The 24724-nt window shown below is 42.0% G+C and overlaps 1 protein-coding gene across 4 annotated transcripts in view; it reads left to right on the top strand.

Annotated features, from left to right (window-relative positions):
• Positions 1-24724, top strand: part of pgm3 (phosphoglucomutase 3) — a 75459-nt gene that overhangs the window by 37852 nt on the left and 12883 nt on the right. For all 4 annotated transcript variants that reach the window (XM_078556820.1, XM_078556823.1, XM_078556822.1 and 1 more), the window contains exons 6-9: positions 7998-8193; positions 11789-11946; positions 20269-20352; positions 20599-20697. In XM_078556820.1, coding sequence (XP_078412946.1) covers positions 7998-8193; positions 11789-11946; positions 20269-20352; positions 20599-20697 — 537 coding nt within the window. The remainder of the gene's footprint in view (positions 1-7997; positions 8194-11788; positions 11947-20268; positions 20353-20598; positions 20698-24724) is intronic.

Here is a 24724-nt window from a genome sequence, read left to right as displayed (position 1 = left end):
AATTACAGACCAGTCGGTTTAACGTCAGTGGTGGGAAAGGTCCTAGAAACAAATATTCGGGATAAAATTAATAGTCATATGGAAAAATGTGGGTTGATTAGGAAGAGCCAGCATGGATTTCTTGAGGGAAAATCGTGTTTAGCTAACTTGCTAGAGTTTTTTGATGAGGTGACAGAGGGGGTTGATGAGGCTAACGATGTTGATGTGGTGTATGTGGACTTCCAAAAGGCATTTGATACAGTGCCGCACAACAGACTTGTGAGAAAAGTTATAGCTCATGGAATAAAAGGGACAGTAGCAACGCAAATACAAAATTGGCTGAGTAATAGGAAACAATGAGTAAAGATTAATGGATGTTTTTTGGGCTGGAGGAAGCTTTGAAATGGAGTTCTCCAGGGGTCGGTATTGGGACTCGTGCTTTTCCTGATATATTATTGATCTAGATCTTGGTGTGCAGGGGACAATTTCAAAGTTTGCGGATAATACAAAACTTGGAAGCATTGTAAATTGTGAGGAGGGCAGTGCAGAACTTCAAACGGACATAGATAATTTGTAGTGGGCAGATAGGTGGCAGATGAAGTTTAATGCAGAGAAATGTGAGAACAAAGAACAAAGAAAATTACAGCACAGGAACAGGCCCTTCGGCCCTCCAAGCCTGTGCCGATCATATTGCCTGTCAAACTAAAACATTTTGCACTTCCGGGGTCCTTATCCCTCTATTCCCATCCTATTCAGGTATTTGTCAAGCTGTCTCTTAAACACCACCACCACCTCCTCTGGCAGCGAACTCCAGACACTCGCTATCCTCTGCATAAAAATCTTGCCCCACACATCTCCTCTAAAGTTTTCTCCTCTCACCTTAAATCTATGTCCGCTCGTAATTGACTCTTCCACCCTAGGAAAAAGCTTCTGACTATCTACTCTGTCCATGCCACTCATAATTTTGTAAACTTCTATCAAGTCGCCCCTCAATCTCCGTTGCTGTAGTGAGAACAATCCGAGTTTTTCCGACCTCTCTTCATAGCTAATAACCTCCAGACCAGGCAGCATCCTGGTAAACCTCCTCTGCACCCTCTCCAAAGCCTCCATATCCTTCTGGTAATGTGGTGACCAGAATTGCACGCAATATTCCAAGTGTGGCCTAACAAAGGTTCTATACAGCTGCAGCTTGACTTCCCAGCTCTTATACTCAATGCCCCTGCCGATGAAGGCAAGCATGCCATATGCCTTCCTGACTACCTTATCCACCTGTGTTGCCACTTTTTCAGTGACATGTGGACCTGTACACCCAGATCCCTCTGCCCGTCGATGCACTTAAGGGTTCTGCCATTTACAGTATAATTCCTACCTGTATTAGACCTTCGAAAATGCATTACCTTGCATTTGTCCGGATTAAACTCCATCTACCATTTCTCTGCCCAAGTCTCCAACCAGTCTATATCCCACTGTATCCTTTGACAATCCTCTTCACTACCTGCAACTCCTCCAACCTTAGTGTCGTCTATAAACTTAAGTCTGATGCTGATGGGAAAGACTGATGTAAAAGGGAGAGAGGTAGACAAAAAATGATCTTTTTAAAAAGCATCGCAAACTTGATGAATGCACCACCAACGAAGATGCTCCACGCCTGTAGAGCAAGATTAACATGGAGGTCCATGGTCGCCTACACCCTCTTAGGGCATAAAAACAAAAATATTTCACCCCTCTCCTATTTTTACTTAGTTCTGTTGAAGGGTCATGAGGACTCGAAACGTCAACTGTACTCTGCTCCGCCGATGCTGCCAGACCTGCTGAGTTTTTCCAGGTATTTTTTATTTTTTGTTCCCTCTTAGGGCATGGTACCTGAAGAGAGAGAGGTATATACTAATCTTTAACTTCAGTTGAAATTTTGTATTTTCAGAATCATATGGCTAAGATTTAATCTGCAAGATCACATGGTTTTGGTTGCAGGTGGGGGGTTAAAATCGGCAAAATTGACGATATGTCTGGAAACCAGCTTAAACCCATCAACTTCTGCATTTGACTGGAGTGCGCTAAGCTATTTATGAACAACCTCCCGGGAGAGGGGGGGTTGTTGGTTTCTATGTGCTAATTCCATACCATAGCTGTCGACCTTTGAAACCTCCAACAAGCTTCCCAAAAATGGGGGTCAACTTGTACGGCAAATATAAAACGTGAACTGCTGGCATGGGTGGTTGCCATTTTCAAATGTGGGAAAAATACATAATACCAGTAATTCATATTAAATTAACGTGGCACAGTTTATTGAATAAATTCATTGTACACCAATACCTTTAATCACTATGAAAGAATTTAAAAACCTGTCAAATTCATTGTCTTCGGCATCTAATACAAAGAGTTCATTAACTTCATTGAGTCAATTTGACTGTGGCATTGTTGATCAGATGTGATGCTTTTGGTTTCACATTTGTCCATGACAAATCATCTTTTTCTCCATCTGTTGAATTGGATATTTCACAGATTTTGAATGATCTGATAACACTTTGTACACTAATAGCATGCCATGATTTGATGACAAAACCACACAAAGCATCAAGCAGGGCAGCGTGCATGTTTCCACTCTTTGTGAAAGATTTTTCTCCGTCAACCATCTACCTATTCCATTTGGCACGAACAAGATCGTTGTACGGCTTGTTGAGGCACATAATCAAAGGTTGAACTACGGATGTTAAACCCCCTGATTTAACTGCATTGTGGATGTTATTTGTTCGCAGGTGCTTCTTGAACCCTTCAGTGATATGGGATCTGAACATGTCTCACACTAATAAGTTGCATTCTTTACATAAGCCTATTACACACGTTATTAATCCATAACTCCACTATTCTCATCCATCCAACTTGTCATGAACATGCACAAAAACTATTCTGGGGAACTTGACTTTCAGCATGGTTCTACATTTGAAAATTACCGGAGGTTTTAATTTCAATCAGTTGGCAGTGCAGGCTAGTACTACCATGAATCTTGTCTTCTCATGTCCTGTGGTTTTCACTAGAATTGTTTTTGAACCATTCCACCCCACAGTTCGGTTGCTGGGCATATTCATCGTTGTTTCATCCATCTTAGCGATGTGGTATAATGAGTACTTATGTTTTAGCCACTGTCTGATGATGAATTGCTGGAAACTGGCAATTTTGGCATCGAGTTCTTTTGGCCGTCTGAGTAATCTTGGTCATCTGCCTCAACACTAGACACTTTCATTCCATAAAATGGCTACACCAATGAGCTGTTGCTCTGAAATCTTTGCTGGACTCTGTTTGATTTGGTCCACTTAACTGCGTATTGTGTTTCCAGTGACGATGAAACCATTCTGGCTATTTTCAAGGAGCCATTCCAATACATGCTTCTCAAGATCAGGCCAGAGGGTTCACCCTGATCTTACGATACATTTGGTCTTGGGCAGCTTCTGGGTGGATTCCTCCTTCCATCCTCACACCAGTTTTTTGACTAACTCTGAATCCCCTCGCAGCAGCACAGTTATTTAACAAATTAACAAATGTCATGACTTATGTTTTGAAACCAGCTTCATATTTCATTCACTTTGTTGAAAGACTAATTTTTTGTTTTTGCAACACAGCCCATATTTTCTGTTCAATCTGTTCCACCCTGTAATAAGGTAAGGAAAACATACATTTCTGGAGTGAAAAATTGAGCTTAACTACTAATGCGAGAAAAGTATGTTGTGGCTGAAAAGGATGGGTCAGCTTGTACGCTGAGTATATGCAAACCACAACTTTTGGGACCAGAAAAATGGGGTAGTTTTATATGCAGGGTTGACTTATACACTGTGATCTATGATAATTGGAACAATATTGGCAATGTTTAATGCCTGGTCCATGAGTTTCTTGGGCTGAAACTCACCAGTGAAACAAGGGAGTATACACTGTTTCAGCCCAAGCAAATTATCAATTTGGCAGTGAACATTCAGTACTCTTAGCTGCTTTCTTACCTGCTAGAGCGAAAGTGTTTGCACTCACTATTTTTGCTGAGAGATTTACAATTTAGCGATTACATTCTACACTTTGGATGTTTACTCTTGTCACATTTAAAATGGGTGCAGTTTATGGTACCTTAGATTCGATCACAGATGAGGGTCAAGATGACCAGCAGCAGCTTACTGCACACAGACCTGTAGCTGCACAGCACAGCGGGCACAGCTGTAGGAGGCACTGTCTACAAATGGGGTCTGCAAACAGTGGATCACTATTCTTGACATGTTTGAATACCAGGATGTTGCATCAGACGGTGGCAGACATCTTCAGTTTCCTAGAACAACACCTGCCTGCTTCACCTGGTGGTATATGTTACCAATAGCTGTTAAAGTTACCGCTGCCCTCAACATTTTTCCTTTTGGATCCGGCTAGGGATCTGCCCCACATGTATGCAGGATCTCGCAGTCGACCGTCTACAAATACATAAGATTGATGGCTTGTTTGCCAGGGTTGACAATTATGTCAACCTTGCCAACAGTGATACCAGTCAGAATGTGTGGGCACTTGGTTAACTGGCTTCAAACAGTTACAGGGCACCATTGACTATACAGACATGGCAATCCAGGCACTCCCAGAACATCCAGGAGTAATTGTCAACCGCAAGGGCTTTACTCCATCGGTCTGCAGCTCGTGTGCAACCACCAAAAGATAGTTATGCACAAGATCCCCAGTCAACTCCTGTGATGCTTTTGTTTGCAGTAGTCCAAGCTCCCCCAGTTTCCTCAAGCCTGGAATCAGACCCAATGAATGTCTTCTGGACAACAAAGGATACCCATGCAAACTTAGGCTATGACATCCATCAGAAACCCAACTGCTGAAACCCAACAGCACTGCAATGAATGTCATGTTGCCACTGTTAATCAGACCATTGGCATAATGAAGATGCACTTCAGGTGCTTGGGCAGACCTGGAAGTGCCTTTCAATACTACTTGCCAGGATCTTCAGAATGGTCGTGGGTTGCTGTACTTTGCGTAATGTTGCAAGGCTTGGACCTGCAGCAGAAACAAGGTGAATCTTCCTCTTATATTTGGAAGGGGAGGAGGAGGGTATGAGGGCATTGTATCCCAACTTACTCACATTGCTACAAGGCTCACACTAGTGCACCCATCTCACCAGAAAATGCAATTGCACGCTTCTTTGCCTCTCACCCACCCCCTCGCTCAAACCGCTCCCCTGATTGGAGAATATAATGGTCCATGGTTCTAGCTACTTTATACATGGAAGAAGACAACTTCTCAATGGCTTATGATATCAGCACACCTCATGCTTTAAGTGGACTCCAATGTCTCTTCAGTCAATGCAAGCCCACTTTGAAGACCTGTACGTGCATTGCACATTGTCTGCTGCTACTCAATGATTCTTCTCTTGGCTCTGATGTACACCATCTGTGTCCAGCTGAGCAGAGCTTGGAGAGGGCTAATTCCTCAGTTGTGTACTTTCCAGTGCTATCCCTGTGCACAAGTGTGGCAAAATATTACACAATAATTGGTAGATTTCTGATATGTGTAGAGGAATACATACAGCCCAAAGGCAAGATGAAGAATGCATCCAGATTCGCACGTACTGCCTGCACGGATGGCCACAGTATAGTCCAAGCGACCCTGTCTTGAGGAGATATTTCTAACAGCGTCATCACTTCAGCATCTTAGCCAAACTCCTGGTATACAATGTAAGAATGGTGTGCAAAAAGCTCTCTGCCTGGAAGTCTTCCAGAAGATCTTGACATCTTGGTATAACCATGTGTTGAGCCAGGGCACAGCAGTCGGTATGGTGGCCAGGAATTTTATACTCTGTTGAAGAGATGGCCTCCAACTGTGTCACCTACGCCATTCACAGACAGGAGCAGAAAGAGCCACGTCTACCCTCCTCCTTCCCATCAAGGCCTTGAGAATGCTTTGGCATGGATTTGTTTGACTATAAGGGGAAAATATTTCTTATAGTAGTAGACTATTACCTCTGTTGGATAGATGTGCAAAAGCTACATGGCATCACCCATGATGCCGTTATTACCTCCATGAAGAAAATGTTCTTTACATATGGCATTCCAGACATTATCATCTCTTATAACAGTCCACAATTCATGAGTGCTTCCAATCCTTCGCAGTGTTATATGGATTTGTGCACGCCACAAGCTCCTAAAATACCCTCTGATTAACTGAGAAGCTGAGTGATGGGTATACGCTATAAAAGCGTAAATACTAAAGAAGAATGACGACTTTGAGCTTGTTCTACTTAAGTTATCACTCCACAGCAATACATAATGGGGTTTGCCCCATGCAAGCTTCTGATGGGCCGCAGGCTAACAACCCAACTTCCTTTCCTGTCCCACACCTTGCAAAGAATATCATGATGGAAGACCATGATTTTGCTAGGAAAAAGCCTATTGAACAAGTCAAGCTTGCGCTTTTAACCGGAAGCACAGGACTCTTTGAAGAGGAGAGAGGGTATGTGTCAGAGCCCAGAACTGTGCCGGTACAATAACTGAGAAGTTACAGCAATCAAGATTGTATCTGGTCAAGACACAGACATACATCATTTGAAGGAACAGATCATTTGAATGGACAGAAAATCGTTAATAACATGGGCAGAGTACCCTGAACCTAAAGAGAATGTCACACTTGCTGAACCACAAATGAAAAAACCAGGAGTGACAACCCCCACGAATTGACCTCAGAAGGAGTTCTGCACTCATTCAGAAGACTAGTGAAACCACCAAAGAGACTTTCCCTTATAAGAGAAGAGACTTTGGGGGGAGATGTAAGAGCACATGTGTATAATAGAATGGGAATAAAGACTCAGGAGATGTAGAATCAAGGATTAACTCTAATAGTTTCTAACACATTCTCAGTTGCTATGGCACAAGTGGTGTCACTCACTTGAGGTGAGATGAGTGTGAAGCATCTCTGAGAATAGCTGCAGCTATGTCTTGGCCTTATTTAACCTTCGTAAATACTTAGCAGATTTCTTATAGAGTAAGAGGCCAACGAATCCCAAGATAAACCCACAATAACAGACAGTACCAGTTTGAGAGTACAATCCAAGAAACACGCAGCCTCCTTGATACTCCACAGAAATCCTGAGCTTGATCTCATGCAGCAGGAGACATTTCTTGCACACATGGTCCCTAAGGTACATTGTATCGTGGAACCCACTGGTTTAAGCTGTTCACCCATGTTTTTCTAAAAAAAAATCTTCCCTCTTTTAGAATCTAGTTAGCGTCTTGTTTAAGTTATTAATTTTGATTAATGCATCTAGATCTGTTTTGCATTAATACTCTTTGTAATATTTCACTTACTGTAATACTTATTCCAATTAAAAGTTTTTAATTTTCCATCTCCTAGTTTAAATGAAAGCCTTAGTTTAGAGAGAGTAAAAGAGAGACTCACCAATCAATCATTTTACCTATTTTCTCACTTTGAATTTCGTTTTTTCTTTCTAATGTGGTCAGTCCATTCTGACCCACCTAGCTCTTTATCCCTCTACTAGTCTCACTCAGTTCTCACTTTCACAGCAGGTCTCGGGCTTGCTCTGCCCACTGGTCCTTATCTTCTGCTGGTCTCGCTCAGCTCCTGCTGTAAAAGGCATTTCATCCAGAAAATAACAGAAACTGTCCAGGACAGCCATCAGCTTATTTGAGAATGGCTACATTATCTAAATGATACAGTACGAATGTTGAACACTGGTCATGGCTTTGGGTGTTGGCAAAAGTCAGGGTAACGGTTCCTCTCCGTGTTCGGATGTGCATCAATTGCTGTTTAAGCATGATGTGATTTCTTATATCATCCAAGCTGCAAAACTACTGATTGGTCTAATATTTTAACCATTTTAAATAATGTTGAAGGTGTGATTAGTTTGCAGCACATATTCCAGTGAGGACTACTGATAGTGACTAAGGCTATATTGATCTTGTTGGTTAAACGAGTTTGTGTGTAACTTACCTCAAACACATTCTACTGATGTGATTCGATATTCTCTCTGTCCGCAGACAACTTACCATCTAGAGGAATTGCAACAACTGAACGTGGATGGAGCAAATGGTATTGGTGCATTAAAGCTTCAGGAATTGGAGCCTTACCTTGAGAAGAAGCTGCTGTTGAAGATGCATAATGATGGCGCAAGTGGCAAACTCAACTACCTCTGTGGAGCAGATTTCGTAAAGGTTCAACAGAAGCCGCCTCAAGGCAAGTAATGGAATGAAAAGTTTTTATAAAGTGGAATGAATCATTACAATTTTACAGCAGGAAGCCATTTGATTCATCACGATTTTGCTCTGTTTTCCACCCATAGCCCCCTATATTTCTTTGGTTCAAACATTTATTAACATTTTCTTCAAAAGATGCAACATTTTTCTTCAAAAGATGCAACTCTCTTTGCCCCAACTATTCCCTAATGACAAAGCATTCAACAACTCTCACTATGTATAAAATAATTCCTGAATGTGTGTGTGATTTAAAGTGACTGACAATGATTTAAAGTGACTGAGTTATTTTGGCTGTTTTGCTAGTGCTATTGGGGAAGGTTTAAACTAACTTGGCAGGGATGTGTGAACCAAGAGATAATATCAGAGAGTGCACAAAATACTGGGAGAGATAAGGAGGAATAAGGTGGGGTCAGAGTATGGGAGAAAGTATTCAAGCCTAAATCGGGGTTACATAATGTGTATGCATGGAGTGTGGTAAATGAGGTTGGTGAGTTACAGGCACTGATTGCCATGTGGAAATACAATGTTGTGGCTATAACAGAGATATAACTGACTCAAAGAAGGGCAGACCTGGTTCTGGGGAATGAGGTGGGCCAAGTGGATGTAGTGTCAGTAGACCAGTTAGGGAACAGTGATCATTGTTTCATAAGGTATGGGCTGACTGTGGAAAAGGACACAGAACAAACCAGAGTAAGAATAATTAACGGGGAGAAAGCCAACTTCAGTGGGGTAAGAGTGGATCTGGGCCAGATGAATTCGAGTCAAAGATTGGCAGGAGAAACAGTAGCTGAACAATGGATGACCTTCAAAGAAGAGGTATTTCGGGCACAGTCAATGTATATTCCCTAGGAAGGCAAAGGTAGGTCAAACAAAGCCAGGGTTCCCTAGATGACAAACGGGACAGAAATTAAGATTTTAAAAAACCAAGTGTGTTTATGACAGATGTAGCAAATACAATTGAGAACAAGGGCTGAATATAGAAGGTTCAGAGGGGAGGTAAAAAGCAAATAAGAGAAGCAAAAAGTGAGCATGAAAAGAGACTGGCAATCAGCATAAAAGGGAACCCGAAAGCCTTGTGTAGGCATATAAATAGTAAAAGGGTGGTAAAAGGAGGAACAGGGCCATTAAGAGACCAAAAAGCGGACTTACACATAGGCATAGCTGAGATATTAAATGAATACTTTGCATCTGCCTTTACGAAGACAGAAGATGCTACCCAGTCCATAGTGAATGGGGAGGTAATTCAGACGCTGGAAGGGTATGGAACTGATGAGGAAGCATTAGGTAGGCTAAAAGGCACCAGGATCAGATGAGATGCATCCAAGGATACTGAGGGAAGCGAGAATGTAAATTGTGGCGGCACTGACCATAATTTTTCAATTTTCCTTGGACTAGGGTGTGGTGCCAAAGGACTGGAAAATTGCAAAATTTATACTTTTTTTAACTTTGGTGGTAGGGCAACTTATAGAACCAATAATTCAGGACAAAGTTAATAGTCACATGGACAATTGTCAGTTAATTTAAAAAAGCCAGCATGGATTTCTTAAGGGAAATGTGTTTAACTAACTTGCTGGAGTTTTTTTAAGAGGGATAATAAGGGCACTGCAGTTGATTTAATGTATGTGGACTTCCAAAAGAGATTCAATACAGTGCCACACAACAGACTTGTGAGCAAAGTTATAGCTCATGTGAACTGTAAGGAGGATAGTATAGAACTTCAAAAGGACATGGACAAGGGGGTGGAATTGGCGGACTTCAATGTGGAGAAGCGTGAATTGATTCATTTTGATCGGAAAAACATGGAGTAACAGAATTAAATAAAGAGCACAATTCTAAAGGGGGTGCAGGAGCAGAGGCATCTGGATGTATATGTGTGTAAGTCATTGAAGGAGGCAGGATGGGTTGAGAGTGCGGTTATGAAAGCATCCAGTATTCTGGGTTTTATTAATATGGACATAGAATACAAGAGTAAAGAAGTTATGCTAAACTTGTAAAGGGCACTAGTTTGCCCTCAGCTTAGAGTATTGCATCCAGTTCTGGGCGCAATACTCTTTAGGAAGAATGTGAAGGCATTGGAGAGAGTGCAGAAAAGATTTACGAGAATGGTTCCAGAGATGAGGAACTTCAGTTGCGAAGATAGATTGGAGAATATAGGACTGTTCTTGTAGAAAAGAGGACTAAGGAGATTTGATGGAGGTATTCAAAATCATGAGGGGTCTGGACAGAGTAGATGGAAAGAAACTGTTCCCATTTGTGAAAGGATTGGGAACAAGAGGGCACAGATTTAAAGTAATTGGTAAAAGAAGCATAAGCAACATGAGGAAAGGCATTTTGTACGCAATGAGTGGTTAGGGTCTGGAATGCACTGCCTGAGATTGTGGTGGAAGTAGGTCCATCTGCAGCATTCAAAAGGGAATTAGATGGTTATCTGGTAAAGGAAGAATGTGAAGGGTTTACGGTGAGAAGGCAGGAGAATGGCATTGAGTGAATTGCTTATTCAGAGAGCCAGTGCAGACACAATTGGCAGAATAGCCTCCTCCTGCGTTGTAACAATTCTGTGGTTCTGTGACATCACTAACTCCCAAATTAGAGGATGTAAAATTTCCCTATTCGCCCTTTCAAAACCGTTCATAATTTTTAAAATAGTAGTTAATTATCCTCAGTCTTCTCTGCTCCATGGAAACAGCCCCAGCAACTCCAGTCTTTCCTCATATAAGTATAGTTTTGCATCTCCAATTTCATCTTGGAGAATTTACACTGTACTTTCTCTATAATCTTTCTGTGATGAGTTACCCAAGCTCATTTCTGCTTCAGTGACTATCCATGATATGTGGAGAATAACATATAGCTTTTCCTTTATTTCAGTGCTTAAACTTTGAATTTAGTTTACTCGTTCGAGATTGTCCAAGCTGTAGATGATTTTATCGTCTTCTTTGGCTTCACATATGACAGAAGAGTCCGGTGCGAGATCGGCATAGATGTCCGCAGAACTGGTAGTTCATAGCGTCTACATATTGTGTGCATAAACTAGACATGAGTCCTCACTTGTGTGCTGCTGCTGTCTTTGTTGTGACACTTTGAAAACTGGTCCTTCGAACATCAAAACATTACCACTTTGTGTTGACTTTGCTTTAACTCCATTATTAGGAACAAATTCTCCTCCTAAGGACGTGCTGAATTTCTGGGGAAAATAAAGTGCTTTGAAGACAAAGCATCAATTCCTCATGCTATTTATAGTCTTTATAGCAATGCCCCAGAGATCTGTTCTTAACCTGAAGTTCTGAAGAAAGGTCCTTGACCTGAAGTGTCAACTCTGTTTCTCACTCCACAGATGCTGCCAGACCTTTGAGTATTTCCAGCATTTTCTGTTTTTATTTCAGGTTTCCAGTATCTGCAGTACTTTGCTTTTGTAATAGAATTCTGTTTGACTAGCTGAGTTTGATAAAAGAGCTGATTGTATTGTGTTCATTCTGTAACCTTTATGGGTTGCATTGCAATTGATAAGTACGGTATCTGGTTATTTTCTACCCTAATAATCAGGAAAATGTTAACAGATCCATTCTCAATTGCTGCAGGCTTAGACATGAAGGCAAATGAACGCAGCTGCTCGTTTGATGGTGATGCAGACAGAATTGTATACTATTACATCAGTGAATCTGGATATTTCCATCTTCTTGATGGAGATAAAATTGCTACTTTGATTACTATATTTCTAAAGGAGCTTCTTGCCAAGGTAAAACCTTCCTATAAGTCATCCTACCATGTTGATATTCATAACCAACATCGTTGGGCTAACTCAGCATCTGTGAGATAACAGACATGTTCAGTTTCAGCTGTGGACCCTTAGGACTGTCTGAAGGAAGGTCTACACCTAAAACATTAACTTATCTGTTCTTCTCACAGATGCTGACTGACCATCAAGCATTTTCTGTTTTTGCTTCAGGTTTCCTACATCTACAGGGTTTATTTTGCATTTGTTACTTTTCAAAGTTTGATTTGTTTTGGCTCTTTACATTTTAAATACATTGTATAACTAAACAAATATATTTGTAGATCACCAGTTTTGAAACCAAGGATTACATTTATATGATCAAGCATTTATTGTTCTAATGTTTACTTAGTTCTGTTTTAACCTCCTTTTGTTTATGGGCTGTCCACTAACCATCACCGTACAGCACAAAAGCAGGCTATTAGGCCCATCAAGCCTGTGCTGGCTTTCTGCAAGAGCAACTCATCTACTCCTTTCTCTGTAACCTTGCAAATTTTCTCTCTCGAAGTGTTTATCCAATTCCACTTTCAAAGCCATGATTGAATCTGCCTATATCACGCTCTCAGACAGTGCATTCCAGATCCTTATGACTTGCGGCATAAAAACTATTTCCTCATGTTGCTGTTGGTTCTTTGACAATCACTGTAAATTGGTGTCCTCTGGTTCTTCACCCTTCTGCCATTGGGAACAGTTTCTCTCTATTTACTCTGCCTGGGCTCCTCTTGATTTTGAACACCTATGTCAAATCTCCTCACGGTCTTCTTTTCTATGAAAAGAACAAGCCCAGATTCTCCAAACTATTCATGTAGCTAAAGTCCTTCATCCCTGGAATCATTCGCATAAATCTTTTTTTTCACCCTCTCTAAGGCCTTCACATCCTTCCTAAAGTGTGGTGCCCAGGATTGGACATAATACGGCAGTTGAGACCGAACCAATGTTGTATAAAGATTCATCAAGGCTTCCTTGCTTTTGTACTCTATGCCTCTATTTATAAAACGTGTGATCCTTTTTAACCACTTCCTCAACCTGTCATGCAACCTTCAACAATTTGTGCACATATACCTCCACGTGTCTCTGTTCCTGCACCCCCCTTTACTTTATATTGCCATTCCTTGTTCTTCCTACCAAAATTAATCACTTCATACTTCTCTACATTAAAATTCATCTCCCACTTGCCCCTGTGCCCCCTTTACAACAATGCAGGACTACATGGAAAAGGTGGGAGAGTGGGACGAGATGAGTTGCCCTTGCAGAAAGCTGGCATGAACACAGCATGCCAAATGGCCCCCTTCTGTGCTGTAACCGTATTATGATGCTATGTTCTCTTGAAGCCCTCCTCGCAATTCTCAATACTTCCAAGTTTTATAACGGGGGAGATAGTGTAGTGGAGGTGGTGTAGTGGCCCAGGCTAATGTTCCGGAGAACCCACCATGGCAGCAGGTGGAATTTAAATTCAATTAAAAACTTGGAATTAAAAGCTAGTTTCAGTAATAATGACCATCGATTGTTGTAAAAACACATCTGGTTCACTAATGTCTTTTAGGGAAGGACATCTGCCATCCTTACCTGGTCTGGCCTACAATGATTCCAGATCCACAGCAATGTAGTTGACTCCTAACTGCCCTCTGAAATGGCCTAGCAAGCCACTCAGTTCTAGAGCAATTAGGGATGGGCATCAAATGCACATCCCATGAAAGAATAAATTTAAAAAACGTTTTGTATATACCTTTTCTGCATCTGGACTGAGTTGGAATTTGATGGTTAGCCTAGTTATTTTTGCACTCCATTAATGTATTTTCTTGCTCAATGGATTAAGCTTTATGGGCAAGGAAATCAGGTTCATTGGGATCCTGATCCTATTTACTTTTCGGATGATGCCAACTCTCTCTCAAAATGGGATATGTTGCCCAAAGTGAGACATCGTCACCCTCAGTGACCCTTGCAGAGAGCTGTAATTTCCATTTCATTTAGTCTGCTTTCTGTGGTGGTCCAGGTAACATTCCTGCCGAGATCTATAAAGCTGGTGGTAGTCTCAGACCTTTTTACAAAAATCTGGCAAAAGAGGTACATTCTCCCAACTTTTGCAATGCCATCATTGTTTCACTTCTCAAGAAGGGCGATAAATCAATTTATGGGAACTAAAGAGGTATATCCTTTCTGACCATTATGGGGAAGACTCCTCCTGAACTGCCTCCTACCTGTCAGCAAAGACATCTTTCCAAAAGACCCAATGTGGTTTCTGGCCATCCAGGAGAACCATCTTTGTTGCTTGACAAATCCAAGCAAAGTGCCTGGAACAGCGCAAGGAGATTTACATGGTCTTTTATTGATCCATCAAAGGCCTTTGACTCCTTTACCACAAAGCAGTTTTGGAAATTCTTCCGGAGATTTGGATGTCCAGCAAAATTTGTTACTACCTGCATTTTGCTATGACAGCAAAACTTTCTTTGCAATGGATTGGTGTCTGAGCCCTCATGTATCCAGACAGGCATCAACAAGGCTGTGTAATTGTACCAACTCCGTTCACTCTCTACCTCAGCTGTCTGGTCATGGAACGCATTTGTGACCAACTTCCAGAAGGATCATGATTTAGTATTGACTTGATGGGCGGCTTTTCAATCTCAACAGGCTGAGCGCCAAGACTCCAGCATTTCAGATTGTGTCTGATTCATTATTATAATTGTATGTAATAAATATATTGTTATATATTATTATGCTTTTTTTTTATTCATGGAATGCGAGTGTCGCTGACTAGTTGCCCATCCCTAATTGTTCAGAGGGCTTTTTTTTATATAGCCAACAACATTGCTGTGGTTCTGGAATCACACGTAGACCAGACCAGATAAGGACAGATTTCCTGCCCTAAAGGACATTAGTGAACCAGATGGGTTTTTACAGCAAACGACAATGGTTTCATGGTCATCATTAGAACAAAGAACAACCCAGGAACAAACCCTTCAGCCCTCCAAGCCTGCGCCGATCATATTGCCCATCAACTAAAACATTTTGCACTTCCGGGGTCTGTATCCCTCTATTCCCATCCTATTCATGTATTTGTCAAGCTGCCTCTTAAACACCACTATTGTACCTGCTTCCACCACCTTCTCTGGCAGCGAATTCCAGACACTCACTACCCTCTGCGTAAAAAATTTGCCTCGCACATCACCTTTATAGTTTTCTGCTCTCACCTTAAATCTCTGTCCCCTAGTAATTGACTCTTCCACCCTGGGAAAAAGCTCTGTCCATGCCACTCATAATTTTGTAAACTTCTACCAAGTCGCCCCTCAATCTCCGTTGCTCTCATGAGAACAATCCAGGTTTCTCCAACCTCTCCTCAAGCTAATAACCTCCAGACCAGGCAGCATCCTGGTAAACCTCCTCTGCACCCTCTCCAACGCCTCCATATCCTTCTGGTAATGTGGTGACCAGAATTGCACGCAATATTCCAAGTGTGGCCTAACCAAGGTTCTATACAGCTGCAGCATGACTTCCCAACTTTTATACTCAGTACCCCTGCCAATGAAGGCAAGCATGCCATATGCCTTCCTGACTACCTTATCCACCTGCGTTTCCACTTTCAGTGACCTGTGGACCTGTACACCCAGTTCCCTCTGCCTATCAATGCACTTAAGGGTTCTGCCATTTACTGTGTAATTCCTGCCTGTATTAGACCTTCCAAAATGCATTAGCTCGCATTTGTCAGATTAAACTCCATCTGCCATTTCTCCGCCCAAGTCTCCAACCGATCTATATCCCGTTGTATCCTTTGACAATCCTCTTCACCATCTGCAACTCCTCCAACCTTAGTGTCGTCTGCAAACTTATTAATTGGCCCAGTTACATTTTCCTCCAAATCATTTATGTATACCACAAACAGCAAAGGTCTCAGCACTGATCCCTGCGGAACTCCACTAGTCACAGCTCTCCATTCAGAAAAGCACCCTTCCACTGTTACCCTCTGTCTTCTATGACAAAGCCAACTCTGAATCTATCCTGCCAGCTCACCTCTGATCCCATGCGACTTTACCTTCTGTACCACTCTGCCATGAGGGATCTTGTCAAAGGCCTTACTGAAATCCATGTAGATAACATCCACTGCCCTTCCATCGTCTATCATCTTTGTCACTTCCTTGAAAAACTCGATCAAGTTAGTGAGACACGACCTCCCCTTCACAAAACCATGCTGCCTCTCACTAATACGCCCATTTGCTTCCAAATGGTAGTAAATCCTGTCATGAAGAATCTTCTCCAATAATTTCCCTACCACTGACGTAAGGCTCACCGGCCTGTAATTTCCTGGATTATCCCTGCTACCCTTCTTAAACAATGGAACAACATTGGCCATTCTTCTGGGACCTCACCCGTAGCCAGTGAGGATACAAAGATTTCTGTCAAGGCCCCAGCAATCTCCTTCCTTTCCTCCCTCAGTACTCTGGGGTAGATCCCATCTGGCCCTGGGGACTTATCCACCTTAATATTCTTCAAGACACCTAACACCTCTTTTTTGATCTCAACATGATCCAGGCTATCTACACACTCTTCCCTAGATAAATCGACTGCTAAGCCCTTCTCTTTGGTGAATACTGATGAGAAGTATTCTTTTAGTATCTCTCCCATTTCTTCTGGCTCCACACACAGATTCCCACCTCTGTCCAATTCAAATTCAGCCGTGGCAGGATTCGAACCTGGGTCCCCAAAGCATTATTCTGGGTCTCTGGATTACTAGTCTAGTGACAATACCACTACGCCATCGCCATTTCCTGTTTAACCCGAGCCAGTTTGGACTGGCATCCTTTACTATGCTTACAGTGCCTGCTTTACAAAAAGGTGGGGGCATTGGGCATCTGGTTTGATTGCACTCAGACATGGAAAATACACATTGAAACAATAGTCATTAAGTGTAAAAAAAAGTGGTTAATTTAATGGGATGTATTACTAAATATAATTGGGGAGCAGATAAGAGAACTTTATTAAGAATATATCAAGCAATGATATGATCAGTGATTGACTATGGATGCCAGGCGTGTGGATCAGGAGCAAAAACTTGATTGTATAAATTGGACATAATTCAGTCTCAAGCATTGAGAATTTGTTCTGATGCTTTTACTTCTTCTCCAATAATAGCTCTACAGGTGGACAATGGAGAAATGCCACTTGAATTGAGGAGAAAGTGGATGGATTTGAATTATTGGGTGACCTTGGTGGGGCAGAAAGACAACCATTTAACCAAAAGTGTTCTTCAAGATAGTTGAGAGAATGGATCGCAAATAAAGGGGGAATTTTGGGGGAAGAGAGATTTAGTGGAAGAGTTGGGCCTGCAAATGTTTAATATAAGCAAACATGCATGCTGGTCAGTAATTCCACCCTGGTACTTTCTCTATCCAGAGTTTGATTTTACAATACTGGAAATACTTAAAGGAAATAGTATAGGTTTTAATTTGTCAAAGAATACATAGATAAGAATTGGTTTGCTTATTTTCAACTTTATACTGATGGTTCTAAGGATCCTGGGAAGGGAAGGACAGGTCAACAGATTTTAATCCTGAAAAGGTTATCTGATAGTTTATCAGTATTTTCAGTTGAGTTGATGGCAGTTAGGTTGGCTTTAGAGTGGATAGTGAAGGTAAAGCCATTGAGAGTGGTAATTTGTTCAGATTCATCATCAGTATTGGTCTCGATCCAATCTTGTTTTTCTGACTCCAAACAGGATTTTACTTTTGAAATTTTTCATTTCTTATATAAAATCCAACAGGTATTGTGGTGGTTTTTTTATGGATGCCAGCACATAAAGGTGTGGTAGGGAATGAGGCAGCTGATTTGTTGGCTAAAAGTTCTATAAATCACTTGATTCCAGATATTGAGATTTCATTAGGGAAGACGGAAATTACATCTATTATTAAGGGTGCTATATGCATTATATATGCATTATGGCAACAAAAGTCAGATATGGACGAGAAAGGAAGACATTTATATCAGATTCAAAACAATGTGAAGTTATCTATTAATGCACTGGAAAGTGTAGAAGGTATGAGGTGATTATGAGCAGGATTAGGATTGGGCACTGTGGGTTAAATAAATCTCTGTATTTAATAGGGAAACATGTTGATGGTTTGTGTCAGGAGTTTGGAGAAGAATTCCTGCAATCAGTGGATCATGTTTTATTACACAGTACTAAGTTTGCAACTGAAAGGGGAACTATGCTATCTAATTTACATCAGAAGGATGTAAAAGGAAGTGTGATATGGTGGCTAGTATTTTAGCAGTTAGATTTGGGCATTGGGATATTTATAAAGTCATGTTTTTTATGTTTCACAGGATTAGCACATAGAGTTTAGTTTTTTTTTATATTGTATTGCACTTCTTCCTCCAATACAGTAGGTGGCAATAATACACCAAAGCAGTGTGAATTTGCCAGAAACTGAAAAAAGGTCGGGATAGAGTTTCCTGTTTGGATTGGGTAGAGCCTGTTAACTACTGTTCAAAATGAGAAACTTTAGTGGTTTAAAAGGGAAGTAGAGAGAAAACAGGGAATTATAGACCAGTCAGCCTGACATCATTAGTGGGGAAAATTCTAGAATCCATTATAAAAGATTTAATAGCTGAGCACTTGGAAAACAGTAGCAGAATCGGACAGAGTCAACATGGATTTACAAAAGGGAAATCATGCTTGACAAATCTACTGGAATTTTTCGAGGATGTGACTAGTAGAGTTGATGAGAGGGAGCCAGTGGATGTGGTTTACTTGGACTTTCAGAAAGCTTTTGACAAAGTCCCACACAAGAGATTAGTGTGTAAAATTAAAGCGCATGGGATTGGGGATAGTGTTTTGAGATGGATAGAAAACTGGTTGGCAGACAGAAAACAAAGAGTAGGAATAAACGGGTCTTTTTCCAAATGGCAGGCAGTGACTAGTGGGGTACCGCAGGGATCGGTGCTGGGACCCCAGCTATTCACAATATATATTAATGATTTAGCTGAAGGAACTAAATGTAAAATCTCCAAATTTGCAGATGACACAAAGCTGGGTGGGAGGGTGAGCTGTGAGGAGGACGCAGAGATGCTTCAGTGTGATATAGACAAGCTGAGTGAGTGGGCAGATGCAGTATAATGTGGATAAATGTGAGGTTATCCACTTTGATAGCAAAAACAGGAAGGCAGATTATTATCTGAATGGCTATAAATTGAGAGCGGAGAATGGAAACGAGACCTGGGTGTCCTCATGCACCAGTCGCTGAAGGTAAGCATGCAGGTGCAGCAGGCGGTAAAGAAGGCAAATGGTATGTTGGCCTTCATAGCGAGAGGATTCGAGTACAGGAGCAGGGATGTCTTGCTGCAATTATACAGGGCCTTGGTGAGACCACACTTGGAATATTGTGTGCAGTTTTGGTCTCCTTATCTGAGGAAGGATGTTCTTGGAAGGAGGGAGTGCAGCAAAGGTTTACCATACTGATTCCTGGGATGGCGGGACTGACATACGAGGAGAGATTGAATCAGTTAAGATTATATTCGCTGGAGTTCAGACAAATGAGGGGGGATCTCGTAGAAACCTATAAAATTCTAACAGGACTAGACAGGGTAGATGCAGGAAGGATGTTCCCGGGGAGTCCAGAACCAAGGGTCACAGTCTGAGGATACGGGGTAGTCCATTTAGGACTGAGATGAGGAGAAATTTCTTCACCCAGGGAGTGGTGAGCCTGTGGAATTCGCTACCACAGAAAGTAGTTGAGGCCTAAACATTGTATGTTTTCAAGAAGGAATTAGATATAGCTCCTGGGGCGAAAGGGATCAAAGGATATGGGGAGAAAGCGGGAGCAGGCTATTGAGCTGGGTAATCAGCCATGATCATAATGAACGGTGGAGCAGGCTCGAGGGGTCGTATAGCCTACTCCTGCTCCTATTTTCTATGTTCCTATTAGTCAGCCTAATCCATACGAAGACAGTGGAAATACTTCAGGACAAATTACATTAGCTTCTTTGATGTTTAAAAACAGTTTTTTACAGTTATTGAGATCCTGCTTAGGTAGGGCATAGCTGGCAGAAAACGTTTCTCCCTTGTCCATGACATTGTGATTCCAAGATTCCATTGTTAACTTTGACTTCCTCTTTGTCATCTGTTGCTTCAAGATTTACCAAGTAAATTGTGTGTGTGTGCTATGACTGTAGCGTCAATGTAATGCAGTTGTCCGGTAAATGAAACATTGTACTATTAAAGGGCTCATCCAATAATGGAGCAAAGCAGTTAAGCTCCTTGGCTGCAGAGCTAATTGTTGTCTTTTTATTGCTCAGGCAGATTTGGACTTGCAGATAGCAGTAGTGCAGACTGCCTATGCAAATGGCAGCTCAACAAAGTACATTGAAGAGGTCATGAAGGTAATAAAATTCTGAGACTGAATTATTTCTCAACTTTTTAATCGCTTTAAAAATTGCTTATAACATATTTTAGTAACATCCCTTAATTATCTTAATGCGTAACTTTACTGGACAGAGTTCCAACAACAGTGCAGCCATGAACAGCACAAAGCAAGTTAAAAATCGTCATACAAATAAAGTGCGGATATAGGCATGCCTGCATTTGTTGTCTGATTTCTAATGTATATGCTATTGTTTTTTCCTTAGGTTCCTGTGTACTGTGTGAATACAGGAGTGAAATATTTGCACCATAAAGCTCAGGAATTTGATGTTGGGGTTTATTTTGAAGCAAATGGACATGGCACAGTGAGTGGCAGTTTGAATGGAGAGTTTTGCTGGTCTGGTGTTTTATTTAAGTATTCATGATATTTCAAGAAACTACCTGTTCTGTTGATTAAAGATGGAATTTATGAAATGAAATAAGATTTAAATTTTGCCATGTAGGTTGGCATCACATATTCTGATAATTTTTTGTTACTTTCCCCATATTGTTGTACATTTGGTTGGAGTGAAAGAGGTGCATAGTTCCCTTCCAGAAAAAGACATTGGAAGCCGTTTACAGTTGCATACTGATGAGCGAGATGGTTCCTCGGAGGACTGTAGCAAGAGCCAAGTCCATGGCACAATGGGTGGCTCAGCTGCACATGAGGGGAGGAGGAGGAGGAAGAGTGGAAGTGCTACTTCACTCCAGCGAATATAATCCTAACCGATTCCATAGTTCAGGGAGCAGACAGGTGTTTCTGCAGCCGTAGACGTGACTAAAGGCTGGTGTGTTGCTTCCCTGGTGTCAAGGTCAAGGATGTCACAGAGTGGCTGCAGGGCATTCTTTTGGGGGAGGATGAGCAGCCAGAAGTCGTGGTCCATATTGGGACTAATGATGAAGGTAGGAAAAGGGATGAGGCCCTGAAAGCAGATTTTAGGAAGTGAATTAAAAAGCAGGACGTCAAGAGCAGTAATCTCAGGATTACTCCCTGTGCCACATGCTAGTGAGTATAAGAATAGGAAGATTGAGCAGTTCAACACGTGGCTGGAGAAATGGAGTAGGAGGGAGGGCTTTAGATTTCTGAGGCAATGGGATCAGTTCTGGGGCAGGTGGGACTTGTACAAGTCCGGTTACACCTCAACAGGACTGGGACTAGTGTTCTCACAGGGAGGTTTGCTAGTGCTGTTGGGGAGGGTTTAAACTAGATTGGCGGGGGATGGGAACCTGGGAGGAAGTTCAGAGTGCAGAGGAGAAAAACTGGCATTGGGAAGTAGTGAAGTATTAGCTGATAACGAGGATATATCAGAGAGTTGCATCAAGGTAGATAGAATACTTGGAGAGTTTGATAGAATTAGAGTAGACAATAGTAAGTCATTAGATGGGGTCAGAATAAGCAGGAAAGAAAAAAAAACCTAAATCAGGGCTAATGTACATGTATGTGAATGCATGGAATGTGATTAATAAGATTGGTGAACTGCAAGCATAAGTTGGCAAATGGAATTATGATATTATTGATATAACAGAGACCTGGCTCAAAGGAGGATGAGCAGCCAGAAGTCGTGGTCCATATTGGGACCAATGACGAAGGTAGGAAAAGGGATGAGGCCCTGGAAGCAGATTTTAGGGAGTTAGGAAGTGAATTAAAAAGCAGGACATCAAGAGCAGTAATCTCAGGATTACTCCCTGTGCTACGTGCTAGTGAGCATAAGAATAGGAAGATTGAGCAGTTCAACACGTGGCTGGAGAAATGAAGTAGGAGGGAGGACTGGGTGTTAAATATTCCTGAGTACAAGGTGTTTAGTAGAGACAGGAAAGAAGAAAAAGGGAGTGGGCAGGGGAGTGGCAATATTGGTTAAAGATGGTATTACAATACTGGAGCGAGAGGATGTTCCAGAGGGGTCAAGGACAAAATCTCTGGCTAGAGGTAAGGAATGGGAAAGTTGCAACAACATTGAGTAGTATAGTGTAAAGTCCACCAACTAGTGGAAGGGATGTGGAGAAACAAATTTGCAAAGAAATTACGGAGAGGTACAAGAATTATAGATTAATCATAATGGGGGACTTCAATTATCCAAATATAGACTGGGATAGGAATAGTACAAAAGGTCAAGAGGCACAAGAGTGGAACGCAAGATAATTTTCTACAGCAGTATGTTTCCAGTCCAAGGAGAGGACCTGGTTTTGGGAATGAGTTGGCCCAAGTGGATTAAATATCAGTGGGAGAGCCCCTAGGGCACAGTGACCATTGTATCATACGGTTAAGGTTAATCGTGGAAAAGGACAGAGAACAGTCCAGAGCAGGGATAATTAATTGGGAGAAAAGCCAACTTCAATGGGATTAGAATGCATCTGAGCCGAGTGAATTGGAATCAAATTTTGGCAGAAAAGACGGTGACTGAACAATGGGCCACCTTCAAAGAAAAAGTATTGCAGGCAATGTCAAGGTATAGTCCCTTGAAGGGGAAAGGTAGGACAAATAAATCCAGAGCACCCTGGATAATGAGAGAGATAGAGCTAAAGATAAGAAGTGCGCATACGACAGATGTCAGGTAGAAAATGCAATGGAGAATCAGGCTGAATATAGAAGGACCAGAGTGGAAGCGAAGAAACTAATAAAAGCAAGGAAAGAGTGCGAAAAGAGACTGGCAACAAACATAAAAGGGAATCCCAATGTCTTCTATAAACATGTAAATAATAAAAGGGTAGGGCCGATTAGGGACAAAAACGGGGACTTGCATGTAGAGGCTGAGAATTATCAGAGGTGTTGAACGAGTACTTTGCACCTGTACTTACAAAGGAAGAACTTGCTACCCAAGCCAAGGTGAGAGAGGACATAACTGGTACACTAGAAGAACTTACAATCGAGTGGAAGGGAGAATCGGAAAGGCTACTTTTACTTAAAATAGATAAGGTACCAGGACCGGATGAGATGCATCCAAGGATACTGAGGAAAGTGAAAGTGGAAATTGCAGAGGCACTAGCGATAATCTTCTAGTCCTCCTTAGACACAGGGGAGGTGCCAGAGGACTAGAGAACTGTGAATGTTACACCCTTGTTCAAAAAGGGGTGCAAGGATAAAGCTGGCAACTACAGACCAGTCAGTTTTACCTCAGTGGTAAGGAAACTATAGTACGGGATAAAATCAATAATTACTTCGACAAGTGCAGGATAATTAAGGAAAGCCAATATGGATTCATCGAGGGAAAATCCTGTTTGACTAACTTGCTGCAGTTTTTTGAGGTAACAGAGAAGGTTGATAAAGGAATATGGGAGGCGATGGCATAGTGGTATTGTCGCTGAACTAGTGATCCAGCGGGTAATGCTCTGGGGACCCAGGTTTGAATCTCGCCACGGCAGATGGTGGAATTTGAATTCAATAAAAATCTGGAATTAAAAGTCTAACACTGACCACGAAACCATTGTCGATTGTTGTAAAAACCCATCTGGTTCACCAATGTCCTGTCAATCTGTCGTCCTTACCTGGTCTGGCCTACACGTGACTCCAGACCCACAGCAATGTGGTTGACTTTGAACTGGCCTAGCAAGCCACTCAGTTGCAACAAACTGCTCCAAACTCACAAAAAAAGGAATGAAACCGGACGGACCACCCAGCATCAACCTAGGCACCGGAAACGACAACGGCAATCTCAGCCCTGTCGACCCTGCAAAGTCCTCCTTACAGACATATGGGAGCTAGTGCCAAAATTGGGAGAGCTGTCTCTCAGACTAGTCAACATAGTTGTACTCACGGAATCACACCTTACAGATCATGTCCCAGACACCACCATCACCATCCCCTGGGTATGTCCTGTCCCACCGGCAAGACAGACCTAGCAGAGGTGGTGGCACAGTGGTATACAGTCAGGAGCGAGTTGCCCTGGGAGTCCTCAGCATCGACTCTGGAGCCCTTGAAGTCAAAGATGGGCAAGGAAACCTCCTGTTGATTACCACGTACTGCCCTCCCTCAGCTGATGAATCAGTACTCCTCCATATTGAAGACCACGTGGAGGAAGCACTGAGGGTGGCAAGGGTGCACAATGCACTCTGGGTGGGGGACTTCAATGTCCACCACCAAGAGTGGCTCAGTAGCACCACTACTTACCGAGCTGGCTGAGTCCTAAAGGACATAGCTGCTAGACTGGGTCTGCAGCAGGTGGTGAGGGAACCAACAAGAGGGAAAAATATACTTTATCTCTTCCTCACCAACCTGCCTACCGCAGATGCATCTGTCCATGACAGTATTGGTAGGAGTGACCATCACACAGTCATTGTGGAGACGAAGTCCCGGCTTCACACTGAGGATACCCTCCATCGTATTGTGTGGCACTACCACCGTGCCAGATGGGATAG

The sequence above is a fragment of the Cetorhinus maximus genome, chromosome 14 (genome assembly GCF_964194155.1).
Source record: "Cetorhinus maximus chromosome 14, sCetMax3.hap1.1, whole genome shotgun sequence".
In the NCBI taxonomy this organism is placed as follows: Eukaryota; Metazoa; Chordata; class Chondrichthyes; order Lamniformes; family Cetorhinidae; genus Cetorhinus; species Cetorhinus maximus.
The sequence above is the reverse complement of the archived record's forward strand: the minus strand, read 5'-3'. Positions and strand labels throughout refer to the sequence as shown.